This window comes from Rousettus aegyptiacus, unplaced genomic scaffold (assembly GCF_014176215.1).
Source record: "Rousettus aegyptiacus isolate mRouAeg1 unplaced genomic scaffold, mRouAeg1.p scaffold_m13_p_3, whole genome shotgun sequence".
Taxonomy (NCBI): Eukaryota; Metazoa; Chordata; class Mammalia; order Chiroptera; family Pteropodidae; genus Rousettus; species Rousettus aegyptiacus.
The window spans coordinates 44765621-44785566 of NW_023416306.1; the positions used below are offsets into that span (position 1 = coordinate 44765621).

The 19946-nt window shown below is 35.6% G+C and overlaps 1 protein-coding gene across 4 annotated transcripts in view; it reads right to left on the minus strand.

Annotated features, from left to right (window-relative positions):
* Positions 1 to 19946, minus strand: part of CUNH9orf135 (chromosome unknown C9orf135 homolog) — an 83503-nt gene that overhangs the window by 22489 nt on the left and 41068 nt on the right. For 3 of the 4 annotated variants that reach the window (XM_036217629.1, XM_016135525.2, XM_016135527.2), the window contains one exon: positions 8195 to 8252. The exons of the other annotated variant lie outside the window; for it this stretch is intronic. In XM_036217629.1, the coding sequence (XP_036073522.1) occupies positions 8195 to 8252 (58 nt within the window). The remainder of the gene's footprint in view (positions 1 to 8194; positions 8253 to 19946) is intronic. 4 annotated transcript variants of the gene reach the window in all.

Below are 19946 nucleotides of genomic sequence, written 5' to 3' on the forward strand. Positions count from 1 at the left end.
TTGCAAATTTCCTGTAAGTTTGAAAGTAGATAAAAATATATTCCCCCAAGAAAGCGATGGTTGGGGAGCCATGGGAGTAGATGAATTTTGGGAGATTGTGTAAAATGAGAAAAGTAGGGTTCTGGGGCCCATATCTTAGGGATACCTGTGGGTGGATCCATAAGGAAACAATGAAGAACAAAGAAGGGTGATGGAGAGAATGCTGCAATGTCATAGATTCTGTAAAGAGAGGGATGAAAAAGAATGCATGGTGGTGGACAACTACTCACTTCCAAAAAAACATCATAGAGGGCAAGACCTGACAAAACACAACCAACAGTAAGAATCAATCTCTCATCATCTTTGAGGGTGCTGTTTCAAGGAAGAGTTGAAACATCCTGATAAAAGATGGAAAAATGGAGAGTGTCAGGTAAAGGAAGACTGAGGGCAACAGGCCCGGTAGGAGCAGGACCTCTTAAAGATGCAGTAGAAGAATCGCTTTAGGGAAGATCTTCCTCTTCTTTCTCCTTTTCACATGTCATAGAAAGGAAGGTTAGGATGTTACAGGAGGGTCCTCTTTGTGAATGGGGCCCCCAATCAACCTTCCTTTAGTATGAAGGATAAACAATATGGTTTTACCACTTAAATCAGTAAAATATATCAATGTATCCTACTCTTAGATCACCATCCCCTCCCCACTTTATCCCTACTATCTCTTGAGTGTTATATTCTTACTCTAACACCATTATCTCCTGAACTTTTTTACAGAATAAAATGATATTGCTGTTTTTTAGTCAACCGTATACCCAGTCCTCACCAGTTTTTCCCATTCATCCGGGAAACTGTTCTATGGTTATTCATATTTGATTTCATCCTTTTTCTTAGGACCTTTTATTTTTGATAGTTTTATTTTTCAAGGTCATTTTCAGGTTTCGGCCTGCCTTCTGGAACATCAGTAACTGCCTAATTTAATATTGTAAGATAATTTGAAAGCATAGTTTAATTCCCTCATCCAGATCAGCCATAAAAATGCATAATGGGTTATGTTTCCTGGCCAAATCAGTCTCTGAGAACTAACCTTGTGTCCACTGGATAGCTATTAGCCACCTGGCATTCATACAGCAAAGACCATTCTACCGTAGCATGCCTGTATAAGCACGTTCTTTGGGTACTCCATTTCCTCTTAAAAGGGTATTTTAGGCAGCAAGGTTATTAATGTGAATGTCACATTGGATAAAATGAAAGTAGACATAAAAGTAGATTGCTGTGCTATTTTGTTTCATTATTTTCAGTATACATCATACATAAAATTCTTTAGCACTTATATGCACTTAACTGAAGACCTGTATTACCCTAATAAGGCTGTCTCCTGAGCACACATGCAGTGTAGTGTGCTGTGGGAGGGAAAGAACACTTCCCCCACAGCCAAATCTCCTTTTTCAACCCTGGGAACCACAAAAGATAGACATCTCAAGTATAAACTTGAGAGTTAAGGTTCTCGATTTTAAAATTCTTTAATTTTTCTCCATTACAAAAGTCAAATATGTTCACTGTAGAAATTAAATGTAATCCAAAAGAAGAAAATGAAATCTCCCACAATCTCAAGTTCCCTGAAGTAGAACTAAGCTGTATGACTTAACCTAGGAACAAAAAGGAGATCATGATAACTTATCTTCAGAAGGTAATATAAGATGAAAGTATAATTTCAGAAAAAAAATATGTTCTTTCTACTAAAGACAATACTAAAAATACTTAAGAATCTGAGTTTCTTGAGAATAGAGACCCACAATTTCTCAATCACTGGTATTATACCAGATGAGCAGAAGTTATAATATTTATTTCCTAATTTTTAAGTAGGTTTGAATTAAATGCCTGCCAAAGTCCTTAATCGAAAAGATTACTTGGTCATAAATAAATGACTGTTAGGATGGCACATGATCAATAAAAGAGAATCAGATCAAATAGTAGAATTTGAGAGCCAGAGCTCATGAATATCTTTCTGTCTATATCAGTGAAGTCTCTCCAGAGAGAGAGAAAGAAAGAGAAAAAATATCAGAGAAACCAAGATTTTTAAGGAACTGGCTCACATGAATGTAAGACTGGAATCTCAGGCAGGATTTCTATGTTACAGATATTGAGGCAGAACTCCCCCTTCTTTGAGAAACCTTGGGTTATTGAGGGTAATCAATTGGGCAAATTCCATTGTATCCCAATTAACTGGAGAAGCTGTGTAACTATATAAGCAACAGCCAGTAGATCCTGATGTTAAAGCTGGGGCCTAGGAAGTATGGTTCCTTGGCGCTGGCAGAATGGCAGGAGACTCAGAATGAGAACTGTTTGCCTAAATGCTACAAAATCAACCCTACATATATATGTACAAGGTCAGCATACATATGTACGACGTGTATTGAGATCTTTCAGGGATAGAATTTCAGTTCAGGAAGGCCATCATGGTCTTCTGAACCCAAGTAATAGAAGGCTATTTCCATGTTAACTAGCAGCAGCATTTGGGGATACACTGACATCAACCAAAAGATATTAGGTGAAACCACATGACCCCGTCTCTCTTTTCCAATTTCATCCCACACCACTACTTCATTTGCAGAAGACTCTAAAACTCTCTCTCATTTGTTTCAGTTAATAATACATAATAAGAGGGACAAGTATTTTCAATAAATGGTCATTATTCTTTTGTTAGCAGATATTGAGTCAGAACATTACCAAGGACAAAAAGTAGAGAACTAGAGAACTAAACAACAGATACACTAAAATACAGTCAAAGACAAGTAGAACTAAAATAAAAGTCATGTAAATACATCATGGAACCCAGAACACTACCTAGTTAAAGATCAGCCTTAATTTTCTGGGTAGAAGTTTGTCAAAACTACACATTATTCTAGACTGAAAAAGAAAAGAACACACACAAAAGGGCTGTCTATATTGGAATGAAATTGAAATTGCAGAAGTGGGAACTGAAAGCTAATTTAATTGACACAAGTGATGCTTCCCACAGAACCCCCACCCTGTTCTAGATTTACTTTCTGTCCCAAATTTTAGTGTTTCTCAGCAATCAGTATTTCTTTCACCTTCTTTTTAAAGGCCCCAGTAGACATCCCTTCTTAGGAGGCATAAAATTAAGGGTAATTCCAGGCTTTGGGGAGTTTCTTTCATGTGAATGAGCATAACTGGACAACAAAGGGCTCTTAATGATGTTGCCCACCTCTAACTCACGGCTAAGATGGATTTTGGTCTGGTACAATACAAAGTACTTATTAACCAGTGAAGCACCAGCCAACTCAATTGAGCAAATTCTAGAAGCCCCTGGCCAGTCAGGTGTTAAAATTCCAGAGGGTTCAGTCTGGGCCCACTCAGCCATGAGGCACAGGAAAGCCCACTGCCTAAGGCCCGCAGTACTTTTGGGGACTGACAAAAATGTTTTCATTTCTTTTATAATCAGAATTTAAAAAATTAATATAACAACAATATGAATATACTTATACCACTAAATTGTACACTAAAAAAGGGTTAAAATAGTATTGTTTATTATGTATATTTTAATACAATAACAATGCAGGTGCCATTTTGAAAAAAAAAAAACAATTTTATTAAGTGATAGAATCTCATAGCTAAGCCAAGAAATGATGCTGGTAATATAACAGCCATAAACATCTCACAGCAGAAACCAATGGCACCTACCATACAGAAAATTTTGCTTAAAATAGGGTATAGAAGTCTGACAGTATTACCGCCCCCCCCCAAATGAGTATTGTATGCTTTAGTTTCGTGTAATAACACTCATTTGGTTATTGGTAATTTCAAGATGTTAACATTAACACAGTCACATAACATGGCCATAAAATAAAATAGCATAGTCAAAAATAGGAAAGGAAGGAGAAAAGATGGGTAATCTTTATAAAATACCAATGGGAAATATAGTTTAAAAATGTATTTCTTTAATAATCTTTTAAATCAAAAACTGAATATAATCTGGTTTGGGTTATATTTGTCTTTATATCAATGCGGTTGTAAAACATTGTTTAGTTTTCTTTTGTTTTTGTTGCTGTTGTTTTGCTTGTTTGTTTGTTTTTTTAATGGAAGAAGGAGCCCACAAAGGCAAAAGTGCTTAGGGCCTGGGAAAGTCACCATACAGTCCTGGGTCCACAGAGTCTAGAGGAGGAGCTGGGGCTGCTCAGGTGGCAGGATTCTGAGGGATTCAAGGCCATAGCTAATATCTACTTAATACAGAAATATCAATATTTTAACAATGCTATACCTATTCTGGTACATAAAGGCCCGGTGGCAGGATAGGCCAAGCTGTTACTGGGAATAATTCTTAAACAGATGCAGCTTCTTTTCTTACCTACTATGAAACACTGTATGGACTCCATGTGGTCAATTTGGAATGCATGCCAACTATAAAACATAATTCTCTTTTAAAAACTTTCTCATCTTTCTATCCATGGATGAACTTGGGTATGCAAAACATTTTTTTTTTCTTATTTAAAGATACTCTTATGCCTGTAAAGATAATTCAATAGGCAGCTCTCTTTAGGAAAACAAAATGGTACTTCACACATGATACTGACCAACTGGATGTATCCAAATGGCAGGCGCATGGCTGGGAAGAGCCATTAACCTTCAAAATGCTCCTCAAAGTTCAGTGAGGGCTTGGCCCCACCCTTTCTTCCTGCTGTCTTGTAGACTGATTCTCAACACCCATGTTAGAAGGTAGCCTACACTCTGTCTTACCGTCTCAGGTCAATGACTTTTGTTCCACTGTATATATTCACTCTAATGGCTCCATCCTGGACTCTGTCATTCCTCAGAATTGTTCTACTTTTAAAATTCCAATAAATCCCCTTTGCTCATTACCTCTAATTCTTGTAGCTCTCTCACTCCTTCACTACTACTATGCTTTCTGTTCTTTTTTTCTCAACATTTTCATTCCCTTGGCCCTTAGACTTCCTGAGTTTGCTAGTCCCTGCTTGAACTAATTCTTTTCCTTACTCACCCTGAGTGTGTTCAGTGAACTTTCTACCATTATCCTCAACTTACTTGTCCCCTGTCCTAAAGGCTCATGTACCCTACATACAACCAACCTTGGACCAGTCCTCTAATTTGCCTTCTCTGCAATTTTTCCTTTATTTTGATTCTTTGGGAGAAAGATAGGGAAGCTTTTAAAAGAAAGTATCTTTCACTGAAATTGGAGTGAGGTATAATAAGCACCCAGAGGAAGACATGGAGCTCTGAAGAAGTAGTTTGCAATTGTTTCATTTCTCTCCTTGGAAACAATTTTATAGCTTTCTAATACTCTGTATTTCCTTACTTACATCTAGAGCCCTGGTGCGATAACTTGTACTCCCTTTAAACTTCCTATAATGCTGTCCCATCTAATGAAAATATGAATAAAGCATATATAAGAGACATCATAACAATTAACAAAGTCTCAAGTCATGCACCAAATTTGCAATAATATGAATCCAAATATTTTAAGGTTTCATCAAGGATTGCATTATTGCAAAAGTGGTAGCCTGAATGAGTGGTGAACTATTTATGCTAAGATCATATCATGTAGTATCTAGCAAGTAAAAAAAAAAAATCCTCCTTGATTTGTTAATATTTTATGACATATACACTTGTTTACGTTCCCATCCACTTATAATTTAAAATAATGTTTGTATCTTATAAAGATACAATGCAAGCATTCATTAAATAGGAGTGCTGGAAAGCAGTGATAAAAACATGTCTCAAAATCAATTACTTTGGTATGGAAGTTGGAAGTGAATGAAGAAAACTTTAAATAAAGCCAAGCAACTGCCATGGCAGGCTGTGCTGTTAATGTAAAAAGAAGCAATGGAGAAATATTAGAAATAATGCTGAAAAAATTAAAACCATAAACATATAACACAATGGCTAAAGATTTATACACTCTGAGAATACATCCCACTTTCTTTATATTTCTGCCTATGGGGAAATTAGTCCTTCAAATTTTGTGAGTTTTTAATTATATGTCTTCAATTTCCTTTTGTTCAGAGTTGGAGCCAAATTCCGTGCACATAAGAAAATGGGTCTGAATTGCATTTGAAAATAATATATTTGTTCCTTTGTGTTGTTTTCTGGTTATATAGCTTTATAAATGACCATGACCAAAAATGTAAAGATGAAGAAAATCAACTATAATCCCACTATTTCAATGGCCAGCTTCACTAGCATTTTGACAGTTTCTTCAGGATTTTTCTTCTATATTTTTTATATTTTTAGATAAAACATATGTTCTATTTTGTATTTTAATGTTTTTCGTAACCTTAAACGAAGATTTATCATGATGCTAAGAACTACTTGTGAACATCACAAAAGCTGCAAAATATTGCATCATATTATTATAACATATTTAATTAGGACTATTCTTAAGAGTAAAACATTAGGTATTTTCTGACTTTTGCCATTATAAATAATCCTGTGATGAGTATCTTTGGATAGAAATTTTATCCCTAGTTTAAATTATTTTTCTTTGAGGAAATTTTTTAGAAGGAGAATTATTAAATCAAATAATATCTTGATATACACTGCCAAATTCCTTTCCAGGAAAATTAAAACAATTAATAATTTGCCTGGCAATAGGTAAAAGAACCCATCTCATGAAGGGTTGCAGGGGCTGAGAGAAAAAGTTGAAGAGATTGAGAAGTACAAATTGGCAGTTACAAAATAGTCTTAGGAATTTAAAGTACACCATAGAGAATATAGTCAATAATGTTATAATAATTATGTATGGTGCCAGGTGGGTACTGTACTTAATGGCGGGGGTGGTGTCACTTCATAAATTGTCTAGCCACTATGCTCTTCACCTGAAACAAGTATAATATTGAATGTCAATTATAATTAAAAAATATAAAAATATATATATGTAAAAAAGAACCCATCTTACCCCATCTTTATCCCACTGAGTATTAAATTTATAAATTCAATTTATTAAATTATTCCTTTTTATTTGATATTTCTGTCCCATTTATCTCTTGGGTGTATATTTTTTAAAAAATGGTTACGAAAAACAAATTATTATCTTTGTTTTGGAATCTGTCAGTCAGATGGCAGCTGCAGTTGGAGTCCAGGCTCAGCTAGGCTAGATGTCCAAGATGCCTTCCTCACTCATAAATCAAGCTCAGCAATGTTTCTCCTCATGGTCTCTCCTTCTAGCATGGTAGCCTGGATTTCTTACATGGTGTCTCAGGGCCCCAAAAGTCAAAAATAGTCTTTTTAAAAGCTAGACCTAGATCTGGCACAGGGTCACTTTTCCCATATTCTGTTGATCAAATTGAGGACCTGACAGGCCAGATTCAAAAGGAAAAGAAACATTCACATCATGCTGGGAAAGTGGCCTGTGCAAATAGGAAGGTCCCCTGTCTTTGGAGACAAACTGCCATATCTTATATATTGGTCTTTATTGATCTAGATTTTTCCTCATTAAAGTATTTTAAATCTGTGTTGCTATAGTAATTTTTATGCTTTTTCTTTTATAGTTTACTAACCATTAGTGATGATATGAAGGAAAGATACTATCTTTGATATGCTTATTTTGTATTTACCCACCTTACTAAATGGTCTTATTCTATTCTACTTCTCAGTTTAATACATTGGTTCTCCTAAGAAGATAATCATATTATCTGAAAATAAAGATAACTTGTTTTCTTCTCTTTGTCAATGATCAAATCTCTTACCAATTGCACTGGTTAAGTCTTCCAGAACAAGGCTAATAGGACACACCCTTGTTTTGTTTCTGTTGTTTAATTTTTTAAGTAAAAGTATATTAAAGTTGTAAACTGGACATATTTTATCAACATACACATTTCCCAGAGATAAATTAAGCCACTTTTATGTGTTAACGCAATACAAATAAATAGAAAGGTAGGTTCTTATTTCAGATAAATTGAATTCAGGGATAGGGATAATAAAACAAGATGAAGAACAAAGTAGCTAATATATTTTGGACATTGCAATATTTTCTCCCTGAAATCTATAAAAATCCTAAAATAAATCATAACCATAAAACACTCTATTGACTCCAAATAGCTATACCTCTAAATAAATATAAAAACATCATAAATCTCAGCAATCTGTCCTTTCTTCCCAAGCTTGACTATTTACACTAGATATAAAGAATCATTTTAAGTACATAAATAAGTATTAGAATATGGCTTTTCAGTCCTCTTATACTCACAAGTGGCTGATAATCATACGGTGGAGTGTAGTTTTCAGCATATGTTGTCAATGCACACCTAAGAGGGATGGATAAGTCGACGTTTGAGAAAAGAATGACTCCGAAAGAAAACATATTTAAAAATTTTAGTGGTATATATTCTATGTGAAATAAATAACATTTTGTGTGAAATAAAAAATTTAAAACCCACAACTGCCCCAGGCCTTGTTTATCGTGTTAACTTCTGCTAGCTGAGTGCCCTTCCTTCAATACTGCCAACTCAGCACCATCTACTACTCGCCTCTGCTAATGGTATGCTACCAGCCCGAGTCCCTGAGCTCAGGTCCATTCCAGACTTTATGGATTCTATTTACTACCCACATTCTGCCTCTCAAAACTTTTTGATCCTATGCCCCATGTTCTCTGCTAGATGACAATTAAAAAGACAATAGAAAACAACCAGGAGGCCTGAGATAGCATAGCTTCTTCCACCTCATTAAGCACACAGAAATGCTGGATGAAATACATGCTCCCTCTGCAATGTGTACAGGCAGAACCAGGTTCAAAAGGGAAACCCTGAAGTGCTAGAAATGAAGAGTATACTCATTAAATGGGAAGCCATAAGCTGATGTCCCATGGATAAGGGTTGAAGTTTGGACTGCATATCAAGGGCAGAAAACAGTCTTGAATGGGTTCACCAAAGGCACAGAGCTAAACTCCTACTTGCAGTGAGGAGTCGGTAAAAGCTGCATCTCCATAAAAAAGAGACCGGAAAAATTCCAGTTACCAATTCAGTGGAACTTAAAAGAAAGTTTCTGTGTTTGGAACTCGGGTTGGGGGTGGGGGAGGGGATTATTCTCCTGTGAGAAATTAAAGCCCTAATTCTGTTCCTGGCAGTGTTTCTTTGACAAGATAATCAAAGAAACTCCTCTGGGAGTTTCCAAGGCCAACAACTAAAAATATTGGTTACAAGGAAATTTAAATATTTTAATAATAGCTGAGCTGGTGGGAGCATAAGAGAATTCAACAAGTAAAAGAACTCCAAAAAGACAAGAAAGTTCAGCTCATAATGGTTATTTGGATACAGGTGCTACTATTTCCCTGGTAGTAACCAATTCCTGAGAAGTTTTCAAGGTGTGGTTTCCAGAGTACCAGCATTAGCATTACCCGGGAACTTGTTAGAAATGCAAATAAAGTCATATACCGCATTTAAGGTGTTTCAGTCAACAGTGGACCAAATAAATATACAACTGGTTTCATACGACTATAATGGAGCTGAAAATTTCCTATTGCCTAGTGGCATAGTAGTCGTTGTAATGTTGTGCAGTGCATTACTCATGTTTTTGTGGTAATGTTGGTATAAACAAACCTACTGTACTAGTGGTCGTATAAGAGTATAGCACATAAGATTATGTATAGTACATAATACTTGGTAATGATAATAAAAAACTATGTTACTAATTTATGTATTTGCTATACTTTTTATCACTATTTAGGAGTATACTCTTTCTACTAAAAAAAAAAAAAGTTTGTCGTGTAACTAACTGTATGCCATGCTAATGCTAGCAGCAGACTCATATGTCATGTTTACCATTTCTCTGGGTTGTGTCATTGTCTCTTGTGCTTGATTTAATCTCATGTTATTTTGTACAGCAACAGGTTTGCCTAGAAGCAGTAGGCTATACCATATAGCCTAGGTGTGTAGTTGGCTATACCATTTAGGTATATGTAAGAAAATTCTACCATGTTCACACAATGACAAAATGTTTCCCAGAGTGTCATTAAGCAGTGCATGACTGTACTACTGTACATGCGTCCCACCCCAAATCTACTGAATTAGAAACTCTGAGGGTGGGGTCCAGCAATGTGTTTTTAACAAGGACTTTAGGTGATTTTGATGCACACTAAAGTTTGAAAACTGACAATTAAGAGAACAAATATTATAACTGTAACTTTCAAACCAGCAAATAAATTTTTTTCAAACAAAAAACCAACTTAATAGAAATCAGGGAAAGAGAAAGAAAAGGAAAGAAAATCATTTATGCTCACTAGACAAATTAAAATCATAAAAATAAAATTAAATATCTTTGTGTAATCACAAAGAAAGTAAAGGGCTTAAACTCATCAGTGAAGGTATTTTCTCAGAGTTAAATTGAAAATCAAATTGTATATATAGTCCAACTCTATGCTTTTATACCTAAAATAAAATTATTTTCAAATAAAGTTTAAAAGCAAAAGGATATAAAAAGATATATCTCAAAAATATTAACCAAAAGCAAGTTAGTGTTCTTTTATTAATATCATGTATAATTGACTTTGAGTAAAAAATTGTTACAAGAATTTACTAATCATACCATTAAAGGAACAAGTCACCAAGAAAATATAAAAATCCTAGGCCAAGAAACCTAACAACATATGGAATATGTAAGTCAAAAAACAACAAAATCATAAAGATAGAAATCCAGTCATAGACAGAAGGACAATTCTACAGTCATGGAGAAAAATTGTAAAACATTCCTAGATCCTTTAGTTCCTTAAATCCAAATTTCTACATACATCCACCAAAACCACACAGACAAACAGCAAAGCAAATAAAATCACATAATAGCCCATGCATAGAGAATAATAGGGGCTATAGAAGACTACACACTTGTTTTCATGTAGGTAGGAGAACAATCCAGAATCAGTAGAACCAGATTCAGAGCCCAAGCTGGAATAAAATTGAGTGGGGATTACATGGGAGAGAGGAGATAGCAGCAAGTCACTAGTGGGGATGAAACACATAGGACATGGACCCAGAAAGAGAGCATCATTCCCTGGTGAGGAACATCTGAGAACAAGTCAAAGACCAGAGGATTTGAAATTGGCTTTCCAAGAAAGAGGCTTGGAAAGTATGTAAGACCACAGTGGCCCTCTTGGTAAGGCACTGCCTCTAGGAAAGTCGGGGGGCAACTAGCAAAGTAAAGAAAAATAAGAAATCAAGCCCAGAAATTAAGGGTCCTACCTAGAACCACCACTTTTCCAAAAAAGATTCCATTAACGAAATAAAGTCCACTTCACTGTTCTAACTGAAGAGGGCACTCTTTAACTAAGATATTAAGGAAACTCTCCAAATCTCTCATTCCCCCTCCATAGAATTACCTGACTGCTGCTAGTCCAGGAAAATTCAACACACTTAAAATGTATAGAAAAGGGGAACATTACTATGAGAAGAAAACAGTAAATAAGAATCGAAACTAAACTGATGAAAATTCCTCCAGAAACATTCCCAGTCAGAGAAGTCTTCTATCAGCATTTCTATTCAATGATGTACTGCAGATTCTAGCAAATGCAATAAAACGTGAAAAAGAAGCATAACTATATAATTAGAATGGAAGAAACAAAAGTTTCATCTTCCACAGATGATAAGATTTGTCTACATTAAAAACTCCAAAAGACTCTTCAAATCATAAAAACAGGCAAGTTTCAGAAGGTTGTTGGATACAAGATCAGTATACAAAAATAGTATATCCATATACCAGTAACAAGAAATTAGATAGCATAATTAAAGTGGAAAAAATTCCATTTATAATTGCAATAAAATCTCTAAGGTTCCTACGGGAATACATCTAAGAAGATTTATAAGATATTTATGGAGAAAATTATAAAATTTGTAGAAGGATATAAAATAACTCCATTGTTTATAGATGGATGACTCAATAAATGCTACAAATACATATATGTGTGTATGTGTATATACATACATATATAATTTCTAAAAATTTACAGTCTGACATTTTATAATATAGGTCTTAATTAAATTATCAGTTAAATCTTATTTATTTATTTAAGTTAATTAATTTTTATGGTGACATTGGTTAATGAAATCCTATAAGTTTTAGAGATACATTTAAACAGTAAGACATATATCTATATCTCTATCTATCTATTTACATTGTGTGTTCACCTCCTGTAGTTAGATTTCTTTCTGTCACCACATATTTGACCCCTTTTACCCCATCTACCTTCCCTCCCACCCCTTTTAGGTTTATAACCCACATATAAGTGATATCATGTGATTTTTGACTTTTTCTGTCTGGCTTAGTTCGCTTACATGATTATCTTGAGGTCCATCCATGTTTAAAACTTTTATTGATCAAAAGACACCATAAACAGTTATAAGAGAAGCCATAGAGTAGAAGATACCATAAAATTAATCAAAACAAGATTAGTACCCAAGATAAAACATTCTTACAAATCAATAAAAGACAAAATCCTATGGAAAAATGGACAAAGCCTATAAACAGTCAATTCACAGTAGAAGAAATCAGATAGTTAATAAATATTTTAAGATACATTCAGGCGTAAAATTTAGTCTTAAATTCAGTACTTAGTAAAGGGCAAAGTAAAATATTGTCAATGAGGTACCACTTTAAATCAATTAGATAGATAAAAATTTTAAATCTCTATAATATTTATAAGGATATGAAAGAATGGGTATATCCATACTCATTACTGCTACCATTACTGGTAGCAATATCTTGCCAAATTGAAGTTGCACACATCTTAATACCCAGCCATTTTATTTCTGAGTGTAAAGAAACCCTTGCATATATACTAAAGGTGATATGTAGGAGGATACTCACTGCAACCTTATGTATAAGAGTGAAAATTTGGAAGCTAATGTCCATCAATAGGGTAGATATTGGATGCTTACAAAAGTCATGATAAATCATTTCTCCAAAAAATGTGAAGCAAATTTAGTAAAAATATTAACTTACATTATAACCAGGTAATGAGTAGATAGATGGGTGTTTGAGTAGTGTTTATATAAAAACATTCAATAATCTTAAAATGGGAAATATAATGGAAATTTTCTACAATCTTAAGACATTTAAGTGTTAATAGATGACAATGAACTAGTTTTCCTGCCTTATTCTCACCTAAAGTTATGACTCAAATGATAAGATTATCAGTCAAATATCAGAGTATTGCTTTGGGCAGGCCGACCTTGCAAGTCAGCTTTGGGCATCTCTTTATTCACCTAAAGCAGTCAGAAACCCTTTCTACACATGTTCGGGCCCTTCTCTCTCTTTATTATCACCTCTCAGCAGGGAGTCTGTTATAAGGTAGGTAATGAAAAATATTGATTGACTGAATAAAGCAATAAAAATAAAATTAGGTATAAAGAGACAGAGATTTATGAGAACTTAAAGTAACTCAAGTAGAAATTAAAATATTCAGTTATCTTTTTGAAAAGGCATTGTGGATCAACAGAACGGAAACTTTTATAATACTGAAACATGACTTTCAGTTACTTATAAACTTTTTGTGATTGCTCCCCCAACACACACATACTTTTTTTAAATCTGAAGAACTGGACAACAATCTTTAAGTGATATAGTTCATCAAATTTGAAATAAGATAGTCATTTGAGAAAAAAGATATGAAAATCAACATAAATCCTCCTCTTAGATGAAAGCTTAAGGCTGTAATTGAATAAAGAACATAAGGAAAGAACAATCTATCAGAACAGAATTGGCCTTCAAAGAAATTCAAGAAAACAAGAGGTGAGACAGATAAGAGAGGTATTGATTCTAGGCATCAACCTGGGGAAGAGGTCCTCTAGCTCATAAGTAGGCCTCTCTAGTTCTAGAGGCCGAGATGGAGTTTATCAATGTCAGTGCTGCACTCAGACCTATGGCAGCCAACAAAAACTGGAATCACCAGGAACAAGCCTGTGCCTCATGCCCCTGTTTACCACTCCACCCCTACCACTGCTGGTAAGTCCAAATATCAGCTTCCAGCCCGTCTCTGGTCAGGGCTTTCCCGTGGGATTTCTTGAGAGAGACCAATGGGAAAGGGCCACCCTCTGGTGATGAGAACCACGTGGTGTAACATCCCTACCCTCAGAGGGAGCAAACAAAGACAACAGGAAGAGAGTCCTGGAGGTTTTCTAGTCCCGATTCCAGTAGTTTCTGAAGCTCAACTCATCATAGAATTTCCCGGAGTTCCATATGGTACTCTAGTACTCTTTTAATGAACTCCTCCTTTTAGCTCATTTTAATTGTGTAACAGCTGAAAAGAGTCCTGACTATTATAATCAGGCAATCAAAGTCCAAGGCCATTGATCATGGTAACCATATAACTACCTTGCTCTATCCAAACACTCTGAACAACAACATTCAGATTATAGTTTGGCTTCTTATATGTGTTTTTGTTTTTTAACCAAGAGAAAGATTGCCTTTATTAGGCTGATATGACTGGTGTGCTTGAACATTTTATTTAATTAATTAGAATTCTGGCTTTTTGTATAAGTTTAATGACCACAAGTCAGTCTTCATGAGTCAGACAAATTCTGAAGCATGGATAAAAGGGTTTTTCTTAAAATGTAAAATTGAAAACAGGATTCTGGTACACTCACTAGGGTAATGCCATGCTGTAAACACTGTTGGAAGTTGACAGCTTTCACCCAGCACCACCCACATTTTGCCACACATGTCATCTTTAACTTTTAATGGCTATAAGGTAGAGATGTTTTGTAAGATGAGAAAGGAAAAGAAGTCTGATACTAAAGTTATCATTAAAGCCATGGTACTAGTTAAAATACCTTCACCTGCACTAACATCAGTGGTACCTTTTGTGGATCTATGACAGCATGATGCACCAAAACTCATGAGATCAGTTTTTTAAATATGCAAGAACTTTAAAGATCAACTGCTTCCTTTCTGTTTTTTTTTGTTTTTTTGTTTTTTGTTTTTCTGGAGGAGGGGCAGATATTTGCATTCCTAGCTTCCTGGTAGCCAGAAGAAGTGCATGCTACATCTACTTAGCATATCATATGGTCCCTCCTCAGAGTCTGAATCTGAGTAAGTGACTTACAGTAGCAGAGAATTAATTTGAAATTAATCCCATCGCTGGCAGCAGAAGCAACATTCATTACTCAGGACGACTATAACCACAGAGGGGCATGGTATCTACTTGACTCTGTGGTAGGAGGGAAGTAGGGAGCTTACAACCATTCTGAGAAATTCTGTCTCATTCTTAACAGCAATAATCATTTTTTTTTTAAATCTCATAATGTGCTGAAATGAACATCCCTGTCACTTCCTCCTCCTCTACCTACTAAATGAAGCCACACGCACCAAATCTGATAGTTCTTCCACAGCTGCTGCATGCTAGGCCTATGTTTTAGAAATCAACTTCTAAGAAGCTAATGGGCAAGAGACAGAGAGGAAAGATAAAATGGAGGACAATTTGAATCTTCTTTAGCTCCTAATCAAAGCCAAGTCCTTGCTAAGTTCCCTAGCAGTTTGGGAAGCATTTCTCCCTTCCCATCAAAAATAGAACTGTGAATTCAAAGAACTTAGTCTCTGCTTTACCACTAAGTAGTCACGAGGCCTTCAGCAAGTCACTTGAACCCTCTGTATCTTAAAACCTCCATTAGTATTTGTTCCATAAATAATTATAGAATAGATGGTTGGATTTATTAATTAATGAGGAATTGGATCTCAGTGCTTTGATTTCCTCCTCTATACAGTTAAGAAAACACCTACCCAAATGACCTTATATGATTGTTAGGAGGAAGGCAGCGGTGGATAATGTATGTAAAAGTATTTTGAAGGATATGGAGCATTATATACATTTAGGCATGAATAACAATGTACTACAGTGGGTAAGGACATATGCTCTGCAGTCAAACAGACCAGATAAAAATTTGAAACCCGGCTCTGGTGCTTTCTAGGTAAGGACCTTTTGGAAAGTCACTCTACCGCTCTGAGCCCCTTTTCTCTGGAGTTGGTTGTAGCATCTATCTCAGAGAACGAGAATTAAATGAAGTTAGGCACATAAAGCCCTTAGCTCATTGCCAGACATATAGTATGTGCCCATTAACATTAGAAGAAAAGGCAGTGCTGTAAGGATTCTAATCAAACAGTGAAAGGACATGGTTCTTTTTGCATTTTAATTGGATTATTCAAGCCGCAGGGTGGAGAATGGATTGAAAGAGTGGAAATTGGAGGCGGAGGCACTATATTAGCAATTGGGTCTGGATCGAGGAGTTCCCTCTTGCTCCAGTCTCAAAAATCCACCTATTAATAATCTAGCATGCTCTTCCTCTCATCTTTACTACTTCAATAAATGGCTCCATTAACCCCCAGTTGGCTAAGCCAGAAGCCTAGACATCAACCTTGAGTCTTCTTTACCTTCACAATTAATCATGTATCAAGTAAATGTCTATTCCTCTCCCTTAATATGTCTAAAATCTGAACCCTTCTCTCCTTCCACACCACCATCAAAGGTCAAGTCCTTATTATGTCTTTCTTTGATTAGTTCAATAGTCTTCTGACTGTAGTCTCAGTTGTCTACCAATTTGTTTTCTGCTTTCTAAATACAAATCTGATCATCTTCACACATTGCTTGAAAAGCTTTCACTGTAGCCTGCATAATAAAGTCCAAATTCCTTAACATAGTTTTCAGGCCCTGCTTGCTTTGTTCCCTACATGTCTCTCCAACTTTAGCTGTTATCACTGCAAACTTGTACCCTTTGAGTCTGGCATGGCCAACATAGGTCCCACTCCTCCCTGCCTTGCTATTTCCTGTATCTTCTGCCTATTGAACTGGCCAAGTCCAACTCATACTTCATGACTCAGCTCAGGTATTACTTCTGTCTGGAAGCCTTTCCTAACCTTTAAAATCCAAGTTATGTCCTCCTACATCCCGTGTTCACCCTAGAATGTTGTGGAGTATAGATTGGCTCATCCAACAGCTATTGCAATCTCCCTTTCCTTGTATTTCTCTAAGCAGAAGCTAAAAACACTGTTGTAGCCAAGAGCAGCTATGTCAGTCTATCTAATAAATGAAGAATGAAGTTCCCAAAGAGAGTTTCCTTTTCCCACTTCTTCCCTTCTGAACAGATTGATTTTGGGAGGCAAAACAACCATCTTGAGACTATAAGCTTGAGAGCTACCTACAAAACTCACAGAGAAGAAAAACAAAAAATACCCTGAATCATTAATGGCAATATTTAGCTGCCATTCCAGTCTTAAATTCCCTTATATTTTATGCCAGGTGACCAAATTCCTTAATTTTCAAGTTGTTATTAGTTAAGTTTTCTATGACTTTCAACTGAGCATATTCCTGACTGATACACAATTATTGACTGCTTATTTTTCTCTCATATATTAGACAAATGAGCTACTTCAAAATCGTGGGTGTCTTTTGTCTCTATATTCCTAGTTTTTAATCGTTCTTAGTACATAATAGGCACTCATTAAAAGTTTATATCAAAAGAATGAATTCAGATATGTTGGACAAATGTAATTTCTTTAGCTTAATAAGTTTGGAAGCCATTTGAAAGAACGATATAAAGATTACATGTTAGGGTAATAATTGAACTATATAAGTGCCTTATATGGAATCAAGTTAAATATGGGTAGAAGCAAGATTTCTGTGATTCTGGAAACTACTTATTCCTGTGAAACCACCACCATGGATCAAAGACTCATAGTACTGTACTATCCACTGGCATCCAATGAAGACTTTAAGTAATTATAACAAATAATATTTTTATTACAAGCACATACATTTTCAATACTATATAAAAAGAAATACTGTAGTGCCAACTCATCATTTTGTACATGGGATATAAGAAAATGTGAAAATTAAATATAAATTACACAACCATGACATTTTGAAAATCTTTACCACACACTCATTTTATTAGCTCATCAGTCCCAAAAGTTTGAACTGTTTGCACCTTTGATGAGTTAGCAATGACAAATAGGCCATTATACATAGGCCTATCATATAGCTTAAACAATGGTAGAAATAGTCATATAATTATGGTAGTTAGAGACATGAAGATTATTTCGAGTACCTATTGCTATGGCTTAAAAGTTAGTAGCTTAAAATAACTATAATTTTATTATCTCTGATTATTCTGTTGGATGACTGGATTTAGCTGGGTGATTTTTGTGCTCCAGGTGATATCAGTTAGAGCCACAGGCATCTAGGGACTTGACTACTAGAATGTCAGAGATCGCTCATACACGTGGCTGGCAATTTATTTTGCCTATTGTCTGTGAGCTCAGTTGGAGCTATCAAATACAGTGGCTTGATTCTCCTACACATGCCCTCTCCATATGTCTTAGACTTCTCACAGTATGTCAGCTGGAATCTAAGAATCAAAAAATAGAATCTACCAGTCCACTTCAGTGGGTCTGCTTCCAGAAGTGCCAGAACATCACTTCTGTCACATTCTACTGATCAAAATCAGTCACAAGACCAGCCCAGATTCAGAGGGCAGGCAAATAACCTCTGCTACTTGATGGGAGAGGTGGTATTCTTGTATAGAGAAGGAAGGAATTATTCAAGGCCAGCTCTAGATACTAGTGAGAACAATAAGTAAATCAAATAAGCCTAGCTTCAAAATTTTATTTCAAGAGTCACATTGAGCCCACCTGAATATGCAAAAAAAAAACCTAAACCTTCAACTTGATAGGTATAACTTGAATAACGACTCAATGAAGTTAGATTCAATAAAGACATAAAAATGGGCAGCCATTAATCTATTGTAATGCCCACACTCTAGCAGGTACATACGAAGTACATTCACACAAATTTTCTTATCAAATTATTTGAATTACCCAGCAAGAATAGCAATAGAATAGGTTATTGTTACCCACCATTAAAATACTCCTGTGCCAAGGCATACAGCTCAAGTCAGGACCTGAGTCAAAACTCTGAATATTAAAGAATGGAAAAGTGTCCCACTTAGCCATATGGCTTCAAAATACACCAGCTAAGGAAGGACACTGTATTTGAAGGAGTAATGCAAAGAGCAATAGCATTTTGGTTGGCTCTGAAATCATTTCAGCAAATTTGGAGAACTAGAAAAGCTATCAATTACTCAGTACTCGCCAAGCCACCCACCCATTCCTGGGAGCCCAAATAAGTGATATGTCCTCAAGCAGGATTTCTGCCTCGATGAGGAAAAGTGTCAGGTCAAGACCAAGGATTATCTGAGGAATGAGTAGCCTAGGTTGTTTGAAAAATGAAAATTTGATTCCAGAAATTTCAAAAGAGAACTCTTCCCCAGTAATTCCTTTATGAGCTTAGTGGTCAAGGCCCAGCCTGACTACAAGTAGCAATTATCATCTCCATATTTACAGAGGAAAGTGATGTTCAGAGTTCTCCTGGTTGGCTTGTTATTCAAAAAGGCATCATAGAAAAATGGCTAAGACCATGAGCTTTGGAATTAGACGGTCTCAGTTAAAATCCTGGGTCATTATCACTTACCAGCTGTGAGAATTTGAACATGTTATTTGACTTCTTTATGCCTTTGTTTTTCCCTCCATAGAATGCAAATAATGATGGAGTCAACTCACAGTTTTTGTAGAGAGTAAATGATTAGCATGTGTAAAATGCTTAGAATAGTGTCAAGCACATAATAAGCAAGCATATAAGTGTTTGCTATTTTTAGTATTACCCTTAAGGTTATAAGTTATAGAAACTCAATTCAAACTCCATAAAGAAAAAAAAGGAAAATTCCAGCACACATTAAAAAATGTTATCAGAACTCTGTTTGTTTCCATATTTCTGCTTCACTTCACTTACAAATAGATGCTCCCCCAGCTGCAAGGTACCCTCTGTAAACTTGCTACCTGGAGCATGAGAGAGCATCTTGCTCCAAACTCCAGTTATTATCCTAGAGTGCTTTCTGATTGTCCTGACCTGGGTACCAATTCTTGGGCTTGTGGGGAGGTAGGAGTAGGGAACACAATCAGCCCACCCA